This window comes from Leopardus geoffroyi, chromosome C3 (genome assembly GCF_018350155.1).
Source record: "Leopardus geoffroyi isolate Oge1 chromosome C3, O.geoffroyi_Oge1_pat1.0, whole genome shotgun sequence".
Taxonomy (NCBI): Eukaryota; Metazoa; Chordata; class Mammalia; order Carnivora; family Felidae; genus Leopardus; species Leopardus geoffroyi.
The window spans coordinates 138,442,934-138,466,164 of NC_059338.1; the positions used below are offsets into that span (position 1 = coordinate 138,442,934).

Here is a 23,231-nt window from a genome sequence, read left to right on the forward strand (position 1 = left end):
TAAACTGGCTCAATCCCTGCCACCACCACCCCCCCCCCCCGCCCCCGCCACCAAGAAAAAAAGTTTTTGAATCTATAAAACTTTCCATTAGTAAACAGAGCTCTGTAGTTGGGGCATGAGGGCAGGGGGTATGGTTCTTGTGTAAAGGAATGCTCAGAGACATCCTTATGCTTTTTTTCCTCAGGAATCGGATTTCAAGGGCTAATTGGGAAACAAAATGTTAGAAAAGCCAGTAAGTGAGTCAGAGACAGAGAGACAATGAATCTTAAATCCTGGCACAGGAGGTAGGGTCAGATCATGAGAATGAACTAAAGTTTAACATGGGATTATGAATTTGTAAGCCAGAATATTCAAAGCTCAAGTGTATAAAAGTAATGCCAAGACTATTAAACAAGAAATGATGAAACTATCAAATCTATTCCTTGCCTCTTGGAGATAATCAGAGCCATCTGCTCCAACATTTTTAAAGCTGCTTCAAAATAATTACATTATTGTATTACAAAATAATTACAATTACTAAATGTAATTGTACTTTATAAGAGTTTTCAATGTGATAACACTGTCTATGGTTGGGTCACTCTGTTCACTCAATAGCATTTTATTTGATAACATTTTTGCCTGCCATGTCTACATGTGTAACCTGAGTGCTAGGTTAACTCTATAAACTGGCTTTTCAGGAGAAAGGAAAACTAAAGAGAAAATAAATGCAATTGTTTAAATTGTAAAGAAAGCCAGAAAAAGAGGAAGGAGTTGTAATTGAAGATGTTTGTAGTCAGGTCAGGACTGGTATCTAAGTTGCCTCACTATTTACAATGTGCCAATTAAACAATAACTTTCAGACTTATAGCGGTTTCTGGTCTCTGTGTATACCATTATTGCTATCTCAGCCACAATCAGAATAGCCACATTAAGGAAACAGGAAAGTGGCACATTTTATATTCCAATTGGGCAGAGGTTATATAGCAACAAGCTAACACCTCAGCTGGGCTGAATTTGCCTAACAGACTCATTTCTACTTAAACCCTATGTCAGTGGAGCAGAAGGTGTTCACATGTAAAAAAGGGAGAAGCTCCAGGCATTTCTATTGTCATATATTTAGTCCTCATAATTTAAGCCTCATAAACATATAGGAAAGGTAGTCTTGTATCATTTTACAGATGGGAAAACTGAGGTTAGCTTCAGAGCTAAACAAGGGCTGCAGGAGGCCAAGGTACAAAGCAGAGGTCCATTTGTCGCAATGGGCCATCTTGGTTACGGGCAGCTTGAGGTAAAAACAGGATCCATAAAAATGGAGGCAAGGATGACTGAACAGATATGGTAAAAAGTTTGTGAAAGAAAACTCTAAGGAAGGCAAGATGATACAGCGACAGGAAGGGCAACTTCACAGTGGAGGAGCAGAGTAATCACAGATGCTCTGAAACTCTTTGAGTCTTGTCTTTATGTTATGTAAAAGGAAATAATACCTGTATCTGAGATTGGTTTTGAAGATTAGATGAAACAATGCATGTAAAACCCTGAAGCAGTACCTGGAACACGGCAGGCCTTCTCAATCCATGTTCCTTTCTTCTTCCCTTTTCTTTCCTTCCTTTGCTTCACTATTTTGCCCAGAGTTGGTCTTAATTCTACAGAAGGGGATAGGAAATCAAAGTCAAGACAAAGAAGGGGGAAAAAATAACCACAGTCATTATTTAGTTATAGATATGACTCAAAACCCAATCTATGTTTTATGTCAAAAGTTGACAGGACTTTTCAAGCTTGAGTAATCAAATAGATTTTAGGAGCTTTCTGATATTGGGGGAAAAATATGTGGATACCACTTTGACATTTTCACAGCGGTACTTTCAAATGTTTCCCAACAACTGAAGCCAGAATGTAATTTACTCTTTCCCTAGCACATTATTTTGCCTCCCAGGAATTCACAAAATTGAAGCCATATGAGTGCGTGTGCTTAAATCTCCCTATTGTCACTCCACAATCTTATGTGGACTGGCTTTTTGTTCTCCTTTCTGATGTCAATCCTTTTTGATCTCTTAGTCCCAGCTCTTTGAAGGAAGGGCCATCTCATTCATTTTGTAGCTACAGCAGACTAAGCATAGAGCCATGGACAAAATTTGCACTTAACAAAAAGTTGTTGACTAAGTAGGAGGACTTGGAGGTCTCTATCCAGTGTATTAGTATTATCAAAGTCAGAGCAGGAGAATGTATTGAAAGCAGAGAGATATATCAAAATTCAAGTTTTGCTGACTTCCAACAGGTTCTTTAAAATGAAAAAAAGTCGTCAAGGGAAATAGATTAGATTAGAAAGAGAACAGAAAAAGAGGCTGGCAGCTCTGACCACCTGGAAATGAGGGTCACCCAGGCAGGTAGGGGGAAATTTTGGAGGATGACCCTTCATCTCAATTTTCATGGCTCTTACTTTAAAGACTCAAATGTATCACCTTCTCCCTTTTCTCCCTTTGTTATTTCCCTTGTATTTCTCTCTCCATGTGTCTGACAATGAATTATTGTCTGAAGAAAGATGACAAGGCCAGATGTTCTCTATCCTTAACATACTTCCACATCTGCATATCTCAAAGGCTAAGGGCCACCCCATGACCCTTTTAGATCTGTTAACCCTGGTCTACTTAGCACAGCCATGGTACACAAGACACTAACGTTGGTAAGCAATGTTGAAGGAACAATTTGTGGCTGGTTTCCAAAGGGGACTGCCGGGCAGACAGAACTTTACAGTTGTCTCTCCTATATACCTTATGACAACGTACTTTGGAATTAAGCTACTTACCAGATTTAGTAATAAAAACATAGGATCCCCAGTTACATTTGAATTTCATATAAACAACAAATAATATTGAATGCAGTATTTGGAACATGCTTATACGTGCTATGATGGCTGCTTGAATTCCAGGCATCGTATCCACATTCAAACCAGTGTAAAAGCGAAGGAGGGAAGCAACAGGGTCTGTCCATGCCTGTTAAGGGCACTTTCCTGAACTAATACCTTATAGCTTAGTCGTGAGAATTTAGTCACATGTCACATCTAACTACAAGAAAAACTGGGAAAGCAGTCTTTTAAATGGACACTTCAGTTAAAAATTGGACATGTTCATCATAACAAGCTATTAAAAGGCATAAGGTACAGGAATCTAGCCAATATTATGAAATGGAAGAATTCTCCTCAAAAGAAGTTCCAGAAAGAAATGGCAGCTAGAGAATTGCTAAAAACAGGTATAAAAAATATAACTGAGCAAGAATTTAGAATAATCATCATAAGATTAATAGCTAGGCTTGAAAAAAGCATAGAAGACAGCAGAGAATCTATTGCTGGAGAGATCAAGGAACTAAGAAACAGTCACGACAAATTAAGAAATGCTGTAAATGAGATGCAAAATAAACTAGATGCAATGACAGCAAAGATGGAGGAGACAAAGAAGAGATTAAGTGAAATAAAAGATAAAATTATGGAAAATGATGAAGCTGAGAAAAAGAGAGACAAGAAGATACTAGACCACGAGGGGAGAATTAGAGAACTAAGTGATTCAATGAAACATAATATCTGTATCATAGGAGTTCCAAAAGAAGAAGAGAGAGAGAAAGGGGGCAGAAGGTTTACTTGAACAAATTACAGCTGAGAACTTCCCTAATCTGGGAAGAAAACAGACATCCAAATACAGGAGGCACAGAGAACTTCCTTCAGATTTAATAAGAATAGATATTCTCCACGACACATCATAGTGAAACTGGCAAAATACAAAGATAAAGAGAGAATTCTGAAAGCTTCTAGGGCAAATGGGCCTTAACCTACAAGGATAGACACATAAAGGTAGTAGAAGACCTGTCCACTGAAACTTGGCAAGCCAGAAGGGAGCAGCAGGAAATATTCAATGTGTTGAATAGGAAAAATATGCAGCCAAGAATCCTTTATCCAGCCAGGCTCTCATTCAGAATAGAAGGAGAGATAAAGGCTTTCCCAAACAAAAACTGATGGAGTTCATGACCACTAAACCAGCCCAGCAAGAGATCCTAAGGGGGACTTTGTGAGTGGAATGCTGCAAAGACTACAAAGGACCAGAGACATCACCACAAGCATGAAACCTCCAGATAACACAATGACACTAAATCCATATCTAATGACTCTGAAGGTAAATGTACTAAATGCTCCAATCAAAAGACATAGGGTATCAGAACAATAAAAACACAAGATTCATCTATATGCTATCTACAAGAGACCGATTTTAGACCTGAGGACACTTTCAGATTGAAAGTGAGGGGATGGAGAACCATCTATCATGTTACTGGAAGTCAAAAGAATGCTGGAGTAGAGATACTTATATAAGACAAACTGGATTTTAAGCTAAAGGCTGTAACAAGATATGAAGAAGGGCATTATATCATAATTACGGGGTCTATACCTCAAGAAGAGCTAACAATTATAAATGTTTATGCTCCCAACTTGTAGCGCCCAAATATATAAATCAATTAATCACAAACATAAGCAATCTTATTGATAGGAATAGTGTAATTACAGGGGACTTAAATACCCCACTTATAGCAATGGACAGATCATCTAGGCAAAAAAATCAATAAAGAAACAATGGCTTTGAATGATACACTGGACTAGATGGACTTGACAGATCTATTCAGAACTTTTCATCCAAAAGCAGCAGAATACACATACTTTTTGAGCACACATGAAACATTCTCTGAGATCACATACTGGGTCACCAAACAGCCCTCAATAATTATAAAAGAATTGAGATCATACCATGCATATTTTTGTGATCACAATGCTATGAAACTTGAGATGAACTGCAAGAAAATGTTTGGAAAACCTCCAAATACATGGAGGTTAAAGAACATCCTACTAAGGAATGAATGGGTCAACCAGGCAATTAAGGAAGAAATTAAAAAATATGTGGAAGCAAATTAAAATGAAAACATGACTGTCCAAACCCTTTGGGATACAGCAAAGGCAGACCCTAAGAGGAAAATACATTGCAATCCAGGCCTATCTCAAAAAACAAGAAAAATCCCAAAAGAAAATCTAACAGTACACCTCAAGAAACTAGAAGCAGAACAGCGAAGAAACCCCAAAGCCAGTAGAAGAGAAATAATAAAGATTAGAGCAGAAACAAACAATATAGAATCCAAAAAAAAAGTAGAACAGATCAAATGAATCTAAGAGTTGGTTTTTTGAAAAAATAAGCAAAATTGATAACCCCCTAGCCACACTTCTCAAGAGGAAAAGAGATAAGACCCAAATAGATAAAATCACAAATGGAAGAAGACAGATCACAGCCAATACCACAGAAATACAATTATCAGAGAATACTATGAAAAATTATACGCCAACAAACTGGACAACCTGGAAGAAATGGACAAATTCCTAGACACCCACACATTACCAAACTCAAACGGGAAAAAATAGAAAATTTGAGCAGACCCATAACCAGCGAAGGAAATCCATTTTCAAAAATCTCCCAATAAATCAGAGTCCTGGGCCAGATGGCTTCCCAGGGGAATTCTACCAGACATTTAAAGCAGAGTTAATACCTATCCTTCTCAAGCTGTTCCAAAAAATAGAAACAGAAGGAAAGCTTCTGGACTCATTCTATGAAGCCAGCATTACCTTGATTCCCAAACCAGACAGAGGCCCCATTAAAAAGGAGAATTACAGGCCAATATCTCTGATAAACATGGATGCAAAAAATTCTCAACAAGATACTAGCAAATCGAATTCAATAGTATATCAAAAGAATTATTCACCACAATCAAGTGGGATTCATTCCTGAGCTTCAGGGCTGGTCAATACTTGAAAATCAATCAATGTAATACATCACATTAATAGAATAAAGGATAAGAACCATATGATCCTGTCAATAGATGCAGAAAAAGCATTTGACAAAATACAGCATCCTTTCTTAATAAAATCCCTCAAGAAAGTTGGGAAAGAGGGAACATAACTTAATATCATAAAAGCCATTTATGAAAAGCCCACAGCTAATATCATCCTCAATGTAGAAAAACTGAGAGCTTTCCCCCTAAGGTCAGGAACACTACAGGGATTTCCATTTTCACCACTGTTGTTCAACATAGTATTGAAGTTTTAGTCTCAGCACTCAAACAACAAAATGAAATAAAAAGCATCCAAATCAGCAAGAAAGAAGTCAAACTTTCACTCTTCACGGCCCACATGATACTGTATGTGGAGAACATGAAAGACTCCACCAAAAAATTACTAGAACTAATATATGAATTCAGCAAAGTTATTGTTACAGAAGTGTACAGAAATATGTTGCATTTTTATACACCAATAATGAAGCACCAGAAAGAGAAATCAAGAAATCGATCCTATGTACAATTACACCCAAAACCGTGAGATACCTAGAAATAAACCTAACCAAAGAGGTAAAAGATCTGTACACTGAAAACTCCAGAAAGCTTATGAAAGAAATTGAAGAAGTCACAAAGAAATGGAAAAACATTCCAGGCTCATGGATTGGACGAATAAATATTGTTAAAATGCCTATACTACCCAAAGTAATCTACACATTCAAAGCAATCCCTATCAAAATAACATGTGCATTTTTTACAGAGATCAAACAAACAATTCTAAAATTTGTATAGAACCAGGAAAGATCCCAGATAACCAAAGTAATGTTGAAAAAGAAAAACAAAGTTGGAGGCATCACAATTCCAGACTTCAAGCTGTAATACAAAGTTGTAGTCATCAAGGGTATAGTACTGGCACAAAAACAGATACATAGATAAATGGAACAGAATAGAGAACCCAGAAATAGACCCACAACTGTATGGTCAGCTCATCTTTGACAAAGCAGGAAAGAATATCCAATGGAAAAAAGATAGTCTCTTTAGTAAATGGTGCTGGGAGAACTGGACAGCAGCATACAGAAGAATGAAACTGGACCACTTTCTTACACCATACACATACACACACACACACACACACACACACACACACACACACACACACAAACTTAAAATGAATGAAAGACCTAAATGTGAGACAGGAAACCATCAAAACCCTAGAGGAGAACACAGGCAATAACCTCTTTAACCTCAGCCGCAGCAATTTCTTGCTCGACATGTCTCCAAAGGCAAGGGAAATAAAAGCAAAAATGAACTATTGGGAGCTCATCAAGATAAAAAGCTTCTGCACTGCAAAGGAAACAATCAACAAAACTAAAAGGCAACTGATGGAATGGGAGAAGATATTTGCAAATGACATATCAGATAAAGGGTTAGTATCCAAAATCTATAAAGAACTTACCAAACTCAACACCAGAAAAAAAAAAATAATACAGTGAAAAAATGAGCAGAAGACACGAATAGACACTTTTCCAAAGAAGACATCCAGATGGCCAACAGACACATGAAAAGATATTCATCATCAGGGAAATAGAAATCAGAACCACATTGAGATACCACCTCACACCAGTCAGAGTGGCTCCAATTAACTCAAGAAACAACAGATGTTGGCAAGGATGTAGACAAATGGGAACCCTCTTGCACTGCTGGTGGGAATGCAAACTGGTGCAGCCACTCTGGAACACAGTGTGGAGATTCTTCAAAAAATTAAAAATAGAACTACCCCACGACCCAGCAATTCTACTAGGAATTTATCCAAAGGATACAGGAGTACTGATTCATAGGGGCACATGAACCCCAATGTTTACAGCAGCGCTTTCAACAATAGCCAAATTATGGAAAAAGCCCAATTGTCCATCAACTGATAAATGGATAAAGAAGATGTGGTTTATATATACAATGGAATACTGCTTAGCAATGAGAATGAATGAAATCCTACCATTTGCAACAGCGTGGATGGAACTGGAGGGTATCATGCTAAGTGAAATAAGTCAGTCAGAGAAAGACAGATAATATATGTTTTCACTTATATGTGGAACTTGAGAAACTTAACAGAAGACCATGAGGGAAGGGGAAAAATCGTTTTAAACAGAGAGGGAGACAAACCATAAGAGACTCTTAAATACAGAGAATAAACTGAGGATTTATGGGGGGGGCAGGAGAAGGGGGAAATGGTGACGGGCATTGAGGAAGGCACTTGTTGGGATGAGCACTGGGTATTGTATGTAAGCGATGAATCACAGGGATCTTTCCCCAAAACCAAGAGCACACTGTATACCCTGTATGTTAGACTTGATAATAAATTTATATATATATATATATATATATATATATATATATATATAGTTTTAAAAAATTGGACATGTTCAGTTAAAAATCAAGGACTGTTACTGAGGAACAAGAGGAAAGTTGATATAGAGTGTCACTTGTCATCTCTGTTAGAGAAGTGATTGGGATACAGGCATATTTCAGAGGTAAAATAACTTGAACTAGAGTGAATATAATGATGCTGATGATGGGTTACAAAGCAAAAGAATAAAAAAATGTCTTTCAATTTTATTTCAAGCGGGTCAGTTTATAGAATAGAGGTCCTTTTTAACACCAATGGAAAACACAAGAGAAACATACACTCAAAATTTATTAAGTGTACACCATAAAGTGTTCTAAGTAAAATACTATGCAGATACCACAGGAATATGACACAATTGCTAAACAAATCTAGGAGGTGACAATGCGGTCTTCTTTCTTTCACTTCCCTAAGACAGTGTGATTAACTGCAGGTGTTTGCTATTATTGTTATGAAATAAAATGTTTAGCATGGTGCCTGGTACATAGTAAATGTTCAATAGATTGATTAATACTTAATATTTTTACTTATATTTTCAAACAGAAGAGTCATCCAGGAGATCAAATGGAAAATGAAGGTACAAAAGTAGAGAATGCTTGTGAAAATTAGTGAGAGGGGCTTTCTGCAGCGTTTATAGAAATGCACAGCATGGATACTGCCCTGTAAGCTGGCTCTGTTGGCCAGGCAGGGATGGAAAACAATTTGTTTTCCCTTAGAGGAGACAGAGTAGCTATTGGCTCACTGTTTCCTATTGGATTTCCTAGAAATTTGAATTTACAATAGAAGGAAGGAGAGGCAGTAGTAAGACCCTGGAATAAAAGTCAAAGCTGAAGATATTCAAAAGCATTGGAGTTCTAATACTAGGCCAGCCATTTACAGCTTCAAGGTCAAGGACAACAACACAGTAGTAATTCAGTAACAGAGCACCAAGAGCCAGGCACCTGCAAAGTACTTACAGCTATGTTATCTCAACTCTGGCTGGGGGATCAGTAGGTGGGGCTAGAGAGTGGGTGCAGACAAGGTTGTCTGAGAGATGGTTTACCCACCTTCTATAGCAGGAAAGACAGACTTAGAAAGAACTTAGATATGGTAGAAAACGTGATGAGGTGGAAAATTGAGATAGTGTTAAAAGTATGGAGGACCAAGAGGTTAATTACAAAAGAAGAGTCAGGGATAATTTCTAGAAGGAAGTAGGATTTGAGCTGGGCCTTGAAAGGTAGGTAGAATTTTAGCATCTAGGGGAGAGAAGAAAACTTCAGGCAGAGCAAATATCATAGACAAAGGTGTTAAAGGTCTGACTGTGAGGGAAGCAGTGGCTCCAGATTTAGTTATTTGGAACTGTACCAGCTGTCGTAGTAATACAATGGAGACAAACCCAGAAGGGCATCTCCCTGGAGGCCCAAGATTTATGACTTTATCAGAAAGGCAATCAGTAAGATTTCTGAACAGGGTAAAAGCAGGATAGGTCTGTGTAGTAGGGAGGTGCCATGGTTGGGGGAAGGGCTGGAAAGGTCAAAGGTCAGAGGCCTGGCGATCAGTTCCTAAGCTGTTGTAGTAGTCCAAAGAACTGTGGAAATCAAAATCTTGCATAACGTAAAAAACACCCTGGTGTTGCACTAGTTAGGCTAATAGTTACTAAAATGGTTAACAGTTACTTAAGTGAGCAGGGAGGGTAAATTACTTAACCTGAGTTTCGTTATATGTTCTCCAAAATACCGCTAAAAATTACATCTCAAGTTTGGTGTGGAGAGTAAATAAATACATGTGAAGTCCCTGGTGAATGGACCTCACTCAGGGAAAGACATTTAAAAAACTTCTCCCTTATCTTTTGTTAAGACCACCTGTGGGGCTTGTACCGCTTCTATTTTGGCCCTCAGCTTTGTTCTGCAATAGACTAGTCTCTTCTCTCTTCCTGGATCGTGTGCCTCAACGGCCCTGGTCTCTCGGACAAGCCTTCGCACACAGTAGGCTCTCAACAAAAGCGTGTAAGCAAACAGGATGTGCAGGGCCAAAAAGGCTGCAAGGACCAGGTCGGAGGCGGCGCGCACCACGGGTATCTGTCGCTCGCCAGGTTCTCTGGGTCGTGCCTAAGAGATCAGCGGTGCCGCTGAGCAGCGGGCACAGTCCCAGCCCTTTTCAGGGGCACGCAGGGTCCCTCTGCTTGAGCGGCGCGGGCTACGGAATAAGGAACCCAAGCGACTCACTTCCAGAACTGAACAGAAATCTCCCTCCTCCAGGCCTTCAGAGGTTCCTCGCCAGGAAATCCTAACCCCTTCCCCCTCTTCTCTGGCCCTCCTTCCGGCCCCTAGGAACCCGGGCGCCGTTTTCCAGAAGCCACCGGGCCGGAGGCGGTCGCGGAGCTGGGCGGTACGCGTGGGTGGGGGCTGGGCCGGGGGAGGGGAGTGCAGGAACTTTGAAACTCAGCCTCGAGGGCCCGCGGTGACATTCCTGGCAGCGCCGCGAGCAGGCCAGCCTCTGGCGGCCGGACCGAGGGAGAGCCGCGCAGAGACGCCGCGGGAGGCAGCAGTGTCGCCTTCCCGAGAGAGACCCCTGGCTGGCCGCTGCGGCGCGCGGGAACCAGACGGCGTAAGACTTGTCCTCGGGCATGGGCCTCTTCTCGCTGGAGCCCTTGCTGCCGCAGCTACTCAGCTTCCAGGGCCTGGCCCTCGCCGCGGCCCTGCTGCTCGGGGTCTTGTGCCTGAGCGCCAGGCGCACCAGGTAAGTGCCCCCGCGACCTCACCGCGCGGCCGGGCAGCCAGGGCCACGCATGCGCTCTGGGCCCCGCGGACCGCGCGCGACCGGGACTGTGGAGAGTGCCCCGCGATTTCAAGTGCGGATAGTCACAAGTTGTTGCGGGCGGCGGCGCCTTGGGGTATTGTGTGTACTGACAAAGGCTTCTTCTGCCTCTTCCCCATACATACGCATACGTATTAAAACGTTGGGACTGAATTCGATTTGCTGCTCCTGTATAGGTTGTAATAAGCCCTGGATTTGCATTATTCATTATGCAGCACGCATGGCTTCCAAACAGACACATTTTGGTGCCGACTTACAATGAGTTGATGCTTTATGACCTAGAATTCGTAGAGCATTTCGGGAGGGGAATTTTCTTACATTTCATTAAGTTAAAAGTGAAATGTTTCAGGAGAATGTCAGTGTCTAGTATGAAGAATAACTCTGGGTGCTTCTCTGTGCCTCAGTTTACTACACTGTACCTCATGCGGAAAAACGCAGTAATAACGCCTCATGGGAGTTTGCTGAATACGAAATAAGTTTACAGTGTGTATTTTGTGCATTTACTGTATTATTTTTATTAGAAAAAAAACAATAACACAACACCTAGAAGTGTGTCACTTCTTTATCTGATTTGAAATGTGAAAGTAGAAACAGATATTCAAAATAAAAGCATTCACTCGAAATCACTCTATTTTCTCTTTGTGATTAGATCTCACATACACACGTGTGATATATATATATATATATATATATATACACACACACCTACACACGTGTGAGATCTAATAGATATTAGATCTCTATTAGATCTCTATTATATATCTATATATACAGATATCTATTATGTATCTACCGATCTATCTAGATAGATGGATGGATTGATATACCTACACATAGATATGTTTATAGGTGTGTGTGTGTGTGTGTGTGTGTGTGTGTGTGTGTGTGTGATATAGGTTGTTTCTCAGTAGCTTTGGGAAAATGGCACCATTGTACCACATTCAAATACCTGTGGACATTTCTAGAATGCACATGGGTGAATACTCTAGAAGGGAACTTTCGCTTTTTTCCCCAGGCAGGTTTTCAGTGATCATCCTGGAATGTGTCATGCCCTCTCCCAGGCTGCCTTTTCCAATGGCTGTGCTTTAGAGCCCCAAATGAGGACTTAGGATGCTTTAATTTCAGTGTTATGTGATTCTGTGTAGATTCAGTGTCAGTCAATGCCACATTTGAAATAAAACTGAGAAATTCAAGATATGATTTGGATGGTGCTAGGAAACAGTTTATTTCCAGAAAGTCATTAATATGATATAAATTTTTGTCCAACAATTATATATATATATATATATATATATATATGTGTGTGTGTGTGTGTGTGTATGTGTTTAAAAATCACCATCTTTTACTAATAATAGACTTGAACATAGATATGGGCTTTCTAAATTATTATAAAGACAACATATAAAAACAGAGTGTGTGTAGCAAGGCAGACATGAAAGCAAACATGTCTCTATTATTCTTTCTCTACCTCCTATCCCCTGCAAAAATGATGAAGGTTAGTCTGACCAAAACAATAAAAAATAAATATAAAATGGTTAAATTCTGGGGCGCCTGGGTGGCGCAGTCGGTTAAGCGTCCGACTTCAGCCAGGTCACGATCTCACGGTCCGTGAGTTCGAGCCCCGCGTCGGGCTCTGGGCTGATGGCTCAGAGCCTGGAGCCTGTTTCCGATTCTGTGTCTCCCTCTCTCTCTGCCCCTCCCCCGTTCATGCTCTGTCTCTCTCTGTCCCAAAAATAAATAAACGTTGAAAAAAAAAATTTTTAAAAAAATGGTTAAATTCTTCTAAGTGAAATACAGAGTAGCACTAAATTATGTATGTGTTAAAGGGGACACTTAGAATGAAAACATTTATAATAATGAATATGGGAAAGTGTTCACAGAAAATATGGTAGGGAAGAGGCAGTAACACAGATTTTTAAATGTTGCAGTTCTGGACAGCAGAAGTCTGAAACAGGCCTTACTGGCCTCAATCAAGGTGTTGGCAGGACTGCGTTCCTTTTGATGGAACCAGGGGAGAATCCATTTCCTTGTTTCTTCCACTTTCTGAAGGTCACTAGAATTCAGATTTCTTTTTCATACTCTGATACTCCTACCTCTAGCTTATAAGGATCCTAGTGATTGTGTTGAACTCACCCAAATAATCCAGGATAATCTTCCCATCTCAAAGTCCTTAACTTAGTCACATCTGTAAAGTCCTTTTTGTAATGTAAGGTAACACATTCACACATTTTGGAAACATCTTCCTACCACAGTACTCCCTCTGACCTCCAAAGATTTCTGTCCATCTTACATGCAAAATATATTCACTCATCCCAACATTCACAAAAATCTCAACCTATTAGAATACCAACACAAAGTCCAAGATCTCATATAAATCTCATTGAGCTCAAAAGTCCCAAATCTCACCATTTAAATAATCTAAATCAAGTGTAGGAATCTGGGTATGATTGATCCTGGGACAAAAATTCCCAAGAACATCATGGGACTTCCATGCATGTCACAGGGATTGACTCCATCAATAAGAGGCTCCTCCACAGATTTTTCCTGGATCATTCCCTTTACATTCCAGGCTTCTTTTGACAGGGCTGAGGGGAACATTAGTCACATGCCTAATCTTTTCAGTATTCACTGATACTTTGATCATGAATGTGTATGACTGAACTGTCAAAAGTTCAAAATAGCCAACGTGAAACCAATGAATCACTGAAGTAGTAATTAGTAAGAAATTATTGTGCATATACCACAAAGATAGTTCACAAACCAGGAGTGCTCAAACCAGAACATGGGATGAGTTTCAGTGGTATATTTTTATAAAGCAGTTTATATTAAGGTGAGAAATCAGTGACTGTTTATTCCTCACAGTGATGGGTTACATTATTACAATTTTCAGTGATTACCTCATATAAACCTTGAGAAACAGTTCAAGTTTTGTTTTTGTTTGTTTTTTGTTTTTTGTTTTTTTTTAGCATTTCCAAAGTTACAGGTAAGAAATGATCCAGATCAAGTTAACCTTGCAAAATAAGCTAAATTAAGCTTTACCTGAATGACTAAACTGGTTCTGTCTGCTGAGGGAACCTTCAAGGCTGTCTCTATCTATCCTTGAATTTAACAGAATACTCCAACCTTTTGATTTTCCCAGGCACTAGCAAAATTTGTTCAGCCACATCTTTGGCTTTCTTTCCAGAGCACTCTTTCTTGACAGTGAATCTCCTAGTTTTACAGCCTGAATAGGCTGAGAACTTCCCAAAGCATCAGTTCCTGGTTCCTCTAGGCCCAAGGATTCTTCCCTTCATATCTTTCCTCTCACATTTTACTATAAGCAGCAAGTCAAACTGGGCTACCCCTTCAACACTTTGCTTAGAAATCTCCTTGGGTAGGGGCGCCTGGGTGGCGCAGTCGGTTAAGCGTCCGACTTCAGCCAGGTCACGATCTCACGGTCCGGGAGTTGGAGCCCCGCATCGGGCTCTGTGCTGACAGCTCAGAGCCTGGAGCCTGTTTCCGATTCTGTGTCTCCCTCTCTCTCTGCCCCTCCCCCGTTCATGCTGTGTCTCTCTCTCTGTCCCAAAAATAAATAAAAACGTTGAAAAAAAAAAAAAAAAGAAATCTCCTTGGGTAAATACCCATGTTCATCCTGTACAAATTCAGCTTTCCACATTATGGCAGGACACAACGTAGCTGAGCTTTCTGTAACTGTGGGATAAAGATCTCTTTTGTCCAGTTTCCAGTGGCATACTTCTCATTTAATCTGAGCCCTCACCAGCAGTACCTTTAATGTTAATATTTTTACTTATCGTCTCTTTAGGATGGTGTAAATATTCTTTAAGATGATATGTATGTTCTCTCCTGTAGCCCTCACTTTCTTCTGAGTCCTCAGTAGGGGTGTTGTTAACATCTGTATTTCTACTTACCATATGTCCAAGGCAATCTGGATTTTTTTTCAATCATCTTCGTCAGAATTCATCAGCCATTGCCCAGTCAAGTCATGTCTCCATTTTTACGTATTTGTCACAGCAGCATTACACTTCCAGGGACCAGAATTGTGCTAGTTTCCTACTGCTGCTTTAACGAATTATTACAGATTCACTGGTGTTAAACAACAGACACTTATTCTTTTACATTTCTAGAGGTCACAGTCTTACTGGTCTAATACTAAGGTTTTGACAGAGCTGAGACCCTTCTGAAGGTGTTAATAGGTTCTGAGAACATCACTGAACTTGCACTATGTGAGGAAAGTCATCAACTAGAAAAACACCTGAAAGATTGAGCCCAGAGAAGGTTGCTTCACCAAGTGATATTTTCCAGACTGCCTCAGAGAGAATCCCGTTCCTCAGCAGGAGATTCAAAGGGTCCATGAACTCAGTGACCATTGACTTTGACTAACCTGAATCATCTTCCTTAACTAGAAAGTGGAAATAACAGTTGCCACATAAGGTAGATGTGAGAAGCAAAGTGGTGAGAAGTGATTTCTTTTTGATTTTTAAGATGTCAAGGTTATGTAGATAATGAGTTATTTTGAAATGTTGATATGTTAGCCAAAGCATAAGAGACCCTTAAAAACTGAGAACAAACTGAGGGTTGATGGGGGGTGGGAGGGAGGGGAGGGTGGGTGATGGGTATTGAGGAGGGCACCTTTTGGGATGAGCACTGGGTGTTGTATGGAAACCAATTTGACAATAAATTTCATATATTGAAAAAAAAAAGAAATGTTGATGTGTTGACATCACTGTATCACATAAGTCCATTATTTCCTCTTTCTAATTGATTAATTACTCCCAAACAAGACCCATGGTGCTCTAGATCCCTCACATTGTTACCACTGCCTAGACAATGAGAAAAGCTAGGTTATTATAGTAGATTTGTTTCTTGTTTCTTCTTCTTTATAGGAAAAGGATGTGGGTAGCTGAAAGCAAAGTAATTTTCTTCTCAAGAGTATGCCGAATTTAACAGGCTGATTTTTATGTTTTACATAGGAGGTGCTAGAGAGATCTCCAGGCACATTTCTGGCAACAAGTAATCAGTTACTCCATGGTACTTCACTTTCCCTTATTAAACTGCAGAGTTTGAATTAGTCTTGTTACCATTTGAGACAGATTTCAGGCTTGCTTTGCTGTTTTATTTTGTAACTTAAAAAAAGAAGATCTCAAAGGTAGAGAGTATTCCTATTGTGTAATTAGAGGAACATTTGAGCTCTGAAAACACTTTGCTGTTTATTTGTGTACCCTTCAAAGTGACCATTTGATGGGTTGTGGGAAGTTCAGAATTGTTCATTGGGTCACCATTAAGGGTGATTCAATGCTGTAATCATATTTGCTGATTATCTGTTTGCAGAAGAGAAATAATTTCAGAAGTTACACAAGATCCACATGAATCTCTTATCTCTATAAGAAAAAAAATCTTGGAGTGCTTACCTTAGAAATGTAGGGCCATTTATATATGTAAAGTCACTCATGGCTTAGTGTTTCCCAACAATGGGACCTTCTTATAGAAGGCAATGTAGTGTAAGGCAAAGAGCATGGCTGTGAAGCCAGATGGACCTAGATCCAACATCCAGCTCCACCCCACTATGATGCTGAGTTTTGAGAAGAAGGTAAGGGAAGATAGAAATGAACAATGTTGAGGCCCTACTTTATCCACACTTCGTGCTGAGATGTTTTGCATATATTATCTCATTTAATCTTCACTGCGGTTCATGAGATAACTGTTTTTAAGCTATTTTTCAGAAGAAGAGATTAACACAATAAGTAATTAGCTCATTTGCCTAAGGTTGCAGATTTACTCAGAAGTGGAACTGGGTTTTTGATTCCAGGTCCATAGCTATGGTAGACAGAATAAAACCCCCTTAACCCCAAAGTTGTTCTCACCTTAATTCTCAGAACCTATGAATATGTTAGGTTACTTGGCAAAAAGAAGATTAAGGTTGCAGATGGAATGAAGGTTGTTAATCTGCTAAGCTTAAAATGAGGGATTATCCTGTACTATTTGCATGGGCCAAATGTAACCACAAGTAAACCCTGGAAGAAGGAGGTAGGAGAGGAAGTCTACCAACCACTGGTGGCTTTGGAGATGGATAAGGAGTCCAAATGACATAGAATGTGGGCAGCTTATTGAAGCTGGGAAGACAAGGAAATAGATTCCCCTCTAGAACCTCCAGCAAAGAACCTAGTCCTGCTAACATCTTGATTTTAGCTCAACGAGACCCGCTTTGGACTTCTGGGCCACAGAGCTGTAAGATAATACATTTGTGTTGTATAGGCTACAAATTAGTGGTAATTAGTTATAGCAGCTGTAGAAAACTAACACAGTACCTGTATCTTCCATGCCCTTTACCTTAACTACACTGCCTTTTGTAAGAAGTTTCAAAGAGTGGGAAAGACTGGGCCTTGGGTGACTTTCCTTGTTGCCTATGAGAAGCAGGACAGAAAGTAAGCATTTCTAAGTACTCAGTGGCTTCATGACTATACTAATGCGTGACAATTTGAGAATTTTTGGTCCTACACTTCACAGATCATCATAGGCTAGTCATCAGTCTCTCTTCCTTACCTGTCAGTATACAAGTAAGTTTTGAATGTTTGTTATGTATCTTGCATCTCTGAATGTTTAAAATCATTTTGAAAATAAGTCATAGACTTGTAGGCATTTAGACCCAGATGTGAACTGGTCAGATTTCTTATTTCTCAGACTTGGTGCATCCCTACATCCTGCTGCCCACAGCCTGGAGGATAAAGCAGGAGAGGACTCTGAGGATTTGAGGGGACCTACGGGGGTGGGATGCTGCACTTTACTGACTTCCAAAAAAGGAGTAGAGCAGAGAGAACCATCAGCTGTAGAGCAAAGATAACAGCCTCTTGTAGGAGAATATTTCTGTATTTTATCCAAAGTAAAATCCCACTGAAACTACTTCAGGTTACTCTTCTGTGAAAGGCAAAGGACAAAATTATAGAAAGCTACTTTGCTGAATAAGAGAAGGTGACATCTATTATATTGTGCATTTTTATAGCCAGAGTGCTCATTTTTATGGCTTTGGCATTTTTTTCGACACAGAAGTATTTGGGATAGGATCTTCTTTTTTTCTTTTGTCCATAGGAAAGTGGAAAGGATTAATTAAGTCTATAATTGCTTAACGCAGAAATTAATAGACATTTTAATAAAAGCACAACCATAACAGGATTTAAATCCATTGTCATTTCTCCTCATAACTTTATCCTAAATAGTTGATAATAATGAAGAAGAAACTGTAGGTGCTTTACTGACTAGTTTCTCAGTGAATATTTGTCATAAGAAATGAAGGGTGAATGAATGAATGAACAGTTTGGTGCATTAATTATCTATTTCTAATCTGAATATTTTAGAGTTGTAGATATTGATATAAAAATATACAAACTTCATACAAAAATTATACATCAAATGTCATACATGTCAAGTTTTCTGCTGCTTTAATTAAAAAGGGAAGATATCATAAGCAAGTGTTTACCTATCATGAATATTTATAAATGGAGAACATATTGGTGCAATGGTTATTCTTTAGTGTAAACCTAACTGAAAACATAGCAGTTGGAGTGCAGTCAATTCCTAAAATTCCTGCTTTTGCAAATTCAGAATTTAAACATAGGTACTGTTAAGTTTCAGTTCTAGGTACTGGATTTTGTAACTGTGCTTATGATTCCCCTCCCTGGCATAGGTGGACAGTGTGTTTTATTTAACAGATCAGAGCTCCTTTGAGAAAGGGCTGAGCCTGGTTTCATTAATAACATAGAATCACACACATTTTGGTCCTTAGTACACTTAAATAACGGTAGGATTATTACTCACAAACTATTAACGGCACCATAGTTTCTGTCTGAAAATCAGAATCGTCCTGGTGAAAGCATTGGCTGTCCGAAAGTCAAAATCATCCTGGTGAAAGCATTGCTTTATATTATCTATACCTTGGAACTCTGAACGTCCAAACTGCTTTATCTCAGGAAGACAAATGGCTTGTAGCTCAGTCATGTCTAGTGAGGATTTAGTGTCATGATACTGTATTTTTCTGCTTTGGTCCTTTTCAGGCACGATGTGAGGGGATTACCTTCTATGGATGATGGACAATTACCACTTTAGGGGTAGCTACTCCAGTATTGTTGACTCTTACCTATTTTTGTGTATTGAATATATAGTACTATGAAGTTGGTTTTGACTTGTTGTAATAATAACAATGGACACTTTTGAGCATTTCCTATGTGTCTACTAGATAATAGAGGCAAGTATTTTATATTTATTATTGTTTTAAATTTATTGAATCTTCCCTCACAATGACGTTTTGCATTTTATAGAGATATGAAGTCTCATTTAAATAATGTTCCCAAAGTTATACAACCAGAATGTAGTGCAGTCTAGAATTCAGACCCATGATGTTTGGCTTCAAGTCCAATCATCTAACACTATTTTAACTTTTTTTCTTACTCTTTTAATCTTTGTCATAATTTTCTGACATATACATTTAACCTTTCCTGAAAACTTAAGTATTAAGATCTAATACAACTTTTAAGCATTGCTAGTAGAAATTTAATTAAGATAGGAACATACGCATTAGGACTTTAAAAGAAGAATGTGTTAAATCTTAAAAAAAAAAAAGCAGATAATGATCGTCTGCTATCTCCCTCTTGCACTAGATTGTGTGAAAGTCACATTTGATGGACAATGCTAGAAAATCCTTTTCTCATATATTTACTTTTGCATCCATTCATTTAATGACTTGGCAGAGGATTTGAGATTCACTCCATGCCCAGACTGCCCTTTGTTCAGGTACAGTAGAAAACAGGACAAACAATAAAGGACCCTGCCCCCCCTTTTTTTCCTTTGGACATGCACAAATCTGCACGTAATTAATTCGATGAGTTTGTAGATAAGTATACATCCATGAAACTGTCACCACAATCTGTCATAAACATATCCATCACATGCATCTTTTTTATTTATGATGATGATGATAAGAACACTTGACATAATATCTACCCTCTTAGCAAATTTTGAAGTATACAATACAGTATTTTAACTATAGGCATGGAGCTGTGCAGATCTCTAGGACTTATTCATCTTGGTAACTGAAACTTTGTACCCTTTGACTAATATTTCTCTGATTCCCCCTCCCCACTAATTTCTGTTATTCATTCTACTCTCTTCTTTGAGTTTGACTATTTTAGATTCCTTAGATAAGTGGTATCATGTAGTATTTGTCCTATGTCTGGCTTATTTTACTTAGCATAATGTCTTTCAGGTTCATCCAAGTTATCACAAATGGTGGGAATTCCTACCTTTTTAAAGGCTTAATAATATTCCATCATATATATATACACCACATTTTCTTTAATCATTTATCTGTAGATGGATATTTAGATTACTTAGGATATCTTGGCTATTGTGAATAATGCTTTAATGGACATGGGAGTGTAGATCATGATTTCAATTTCAATTTTTTTTGTATATATACCCAGAAGGGTGATTGCTGGATTATTCAGTAGTTAAATTTTTAATTTTTTGAAGAAATGCTATACTGATTTCTGTACTGGCTACACCAATTTACATTCCCACCAATAGTGTACCAGGGGTTTCATTTTCTCCACATATTTTCCAACACTTGTTATCTTTTGTTTTTTTTGATAATAGCCATCCTGACTGGTGCGAGGTAATATCATTGTGATTTTTATTTGCATTTCCCTGATTAGTTTTGTTGAACACCTTTTCATATACCTATTGTCCATTAATGTCTTCTTTAGAAAAATGTCTGTTTAGTTCCTTTGTCCATTTTTTAAGTTAGTTTTATTTTATTTTATTTTTTTTTATAATTGAGTTTTAGGAGTTACCTATAGATTTTGGAGATTAAAGCTTTATCAAATATATGGTTTGTAAATATTTTCTCCCATTCTGTAGGTTGCTTTTTCATTTTATTAATTGTTTCATTTGCTGTGCAGAAGCTTTTTAGTTAGATATAGTCCCACTTGTTTATTTTTGCTTTTGTTTCCTGTGCTTTTGGTGTCATGCCCAAGAAATCATTGTCAAGAAGCTTTTTCTCTTCTAGAGGAACATGCTGCTTGACACAAAGAATAGTAAGCAGGCTGAGAGTTGCACCTTAATCTTTCTGAAAACTCATAAAATTTGATTCAAGACCCCTGTTTTCAAAGGGAAAACAATGTTGAAGAACCCAGAATCAACAAGGAAGGATATTTCACTGTTTGGGAATCAATTAAAGACAGTTCAGTGTGTTTTCCATTTTAACAATCCTTCATAAGCGGATTGTGCAAGCTGTTATACGTGTCATTGATGCAGTTACTATTGCGCTTCTAGAAGCAGCATTAAATATTGTGTGAGAAAGTGTTACAGACAGTTCAAATATTACTTGATGTAGCAAAGCGTAGTGGTTCTTGATATGTTTCTTGAATGCTCTCAGGTCTATAGTGAATTTTCAGTCTTCCTTTGGATTTTGAATGGTTTTTTTCACATGGACAAAGAATCTCAGTACTATATGCAGAATGTGTAACTTTGCCCTTATATTTCTTTGCAGGCCTACATGCAAATTCTTTCACTATACATTCAGTGTGTGTGTGTGTGTGAATATATAAATGTATAAATATATGTGTGTATATATGTGTATATATTTCAAACTAGTTCTACCCTTTTTGCTTGTCAGTGTGTTGTGCCATATGGTATAGAGCATCATGCCAAAAGATAAAAATATTTCTAGAACATATGAAATCACCAGTCAACTGAAGAAGGGTAGAGACTTTTGACCACAGCATTTGTGACTCTGATGCATTTGTGGGTAATAGTACATAGCTTAATACCCCCATTCTAGAAACAGGACATATTTTGAAGTTAAAATGGCTCTTACTTTTTAGGGGAAGGAATCCAAAAGTAAAGGCTTTGAAAATTTTATTTTTCTAAAGGAATTGATTCAAATTAGTGTTTTCTTTCTATACTGAAATTCTCCGTATTTATTTATAGAACTTTCCCCCTCTCATTTTAATCTCTAGAGTTACCATAGAGAGAGGCCTTGAAGATAGAATCCACCCTATTGCAGGTGGATAGAGTCTTTTGGCTCTGGATCACATGGCCACTACACGGTTTTCTAACTTAATTCCATAGATGGGATGTTTTAACCAAAAAAAGAAAGGTACAGAAAATCAAATTCCACAGCATTCTCAGGGACCGTGGAATAAAGTCATAAGAACAGTTTGATTCAAAGGTATTTACTGTCCAACAATAAGCAATAAGTGATCTGCAGGTAGTCTACAATATGTGTTGCTGTGCTACGCGGATTTTACTCATTTTAGGCCTCATTTTACTCATTTTAGACGTGGATTCCTTTGTGCCACATTGAATATTGTTTTCAACTACTTAACTAATAAAAACAAGAGGGAAAAAACTTAAGTAGTTGATTCATTACCCAAGGATTGAGTTGAATGCATTTTTTACTAGAGAGAGAAACTGTTACGTAAATAAGAGTAAGGGCCATTGCCATGACCTTTCTGGGTAACAGTTCTGTAATTAGTACTCATGTTATTTGACAAAGATCCAGTCTTAACTTTTCATCTCTTCACTAATTGATTCTTCTTTTGTATTGATTCACTTATCCTAATTGTCCTGTTTTTCTTTTCTTTTCTTTTCTTTTCTTTTCTTTTCTTTTCTTTTCTTATCTTTTTTTTTTTTTTAACAAAATGACCCAACTTGGGCTTGGTTTTTACAGGATAGATCTGTAATATGATAGTCTTATTAAAGTGTGTCTTAGCAATGATGCTTCTCATTTTGTGATTTATGTTTCAACTCTGCTATATTGCAATTTACTTCATAGGCAGTAGTTGCCTTACCTTGAGACAAACCTAGATCTCAAAAATATTCAAGTGAAAGTCATATTCTAGAAGCATCTATATATTTTATTTGTTCTTGTGGTTTTCCCTTCGTTCACTGGAGATCTACTATAGAGAAGTTTCTTTGATTCCAAATACGAGTTAATGAAGTTTAGTAGGTACGTAAAAATGTTCTTAATTACACTGCATTGGAAGATATATTCAAATTATGCTTCACTTTATAGGCAACTATAATATTTTTAAAGGGCTAGTCTTTCTTTTTTTAGGAGCCAAAGTGACTGATTCATGTCAGTTTCCTCAATCTGCTTTAGTGGGACTAAGATAACTCACTCCCTCTTTGAAACTCTGTATTTGTACTCTTT

The 23,231-nt window shown here is 38.2% G+C and overlaps 1 protein-coding gene across 4 annotated transcripts in view; it reads left to right on the forward strand.

Moving 5' to 3' along the window:
- The first annotated feature begins 10,540 nt into the window (after positions 1 to 10,540).
- LOC123586149 (cytochrome P450 7B1) overlaps positions 10,541 to 23,231 on the forward strand; it is a 178,175-nt gene continuing 165,484 nt past the window's right edge. For 3 of the 4 annotated variants that reach the window (XR_006706630.1, XR_006706631.1, XM_045455086.1), the window contains exon 1: positions 10,715 to 10,951. Coding sequence is in view for 2 of the 4 variants with exons in the window: in XM_045455086.1 (XP_045311042.1) it covers positions 10,839 to 10,951 (113 nt within the window). In the remaining 2 variants the exon portion in view is untranslated. Of the gene's footprint in view, positions 10,952 to 23,231 lie in introns of all 4 variants that reach the window. The other variant, XM_045455084.1, reaches the window with a different exon arrangement.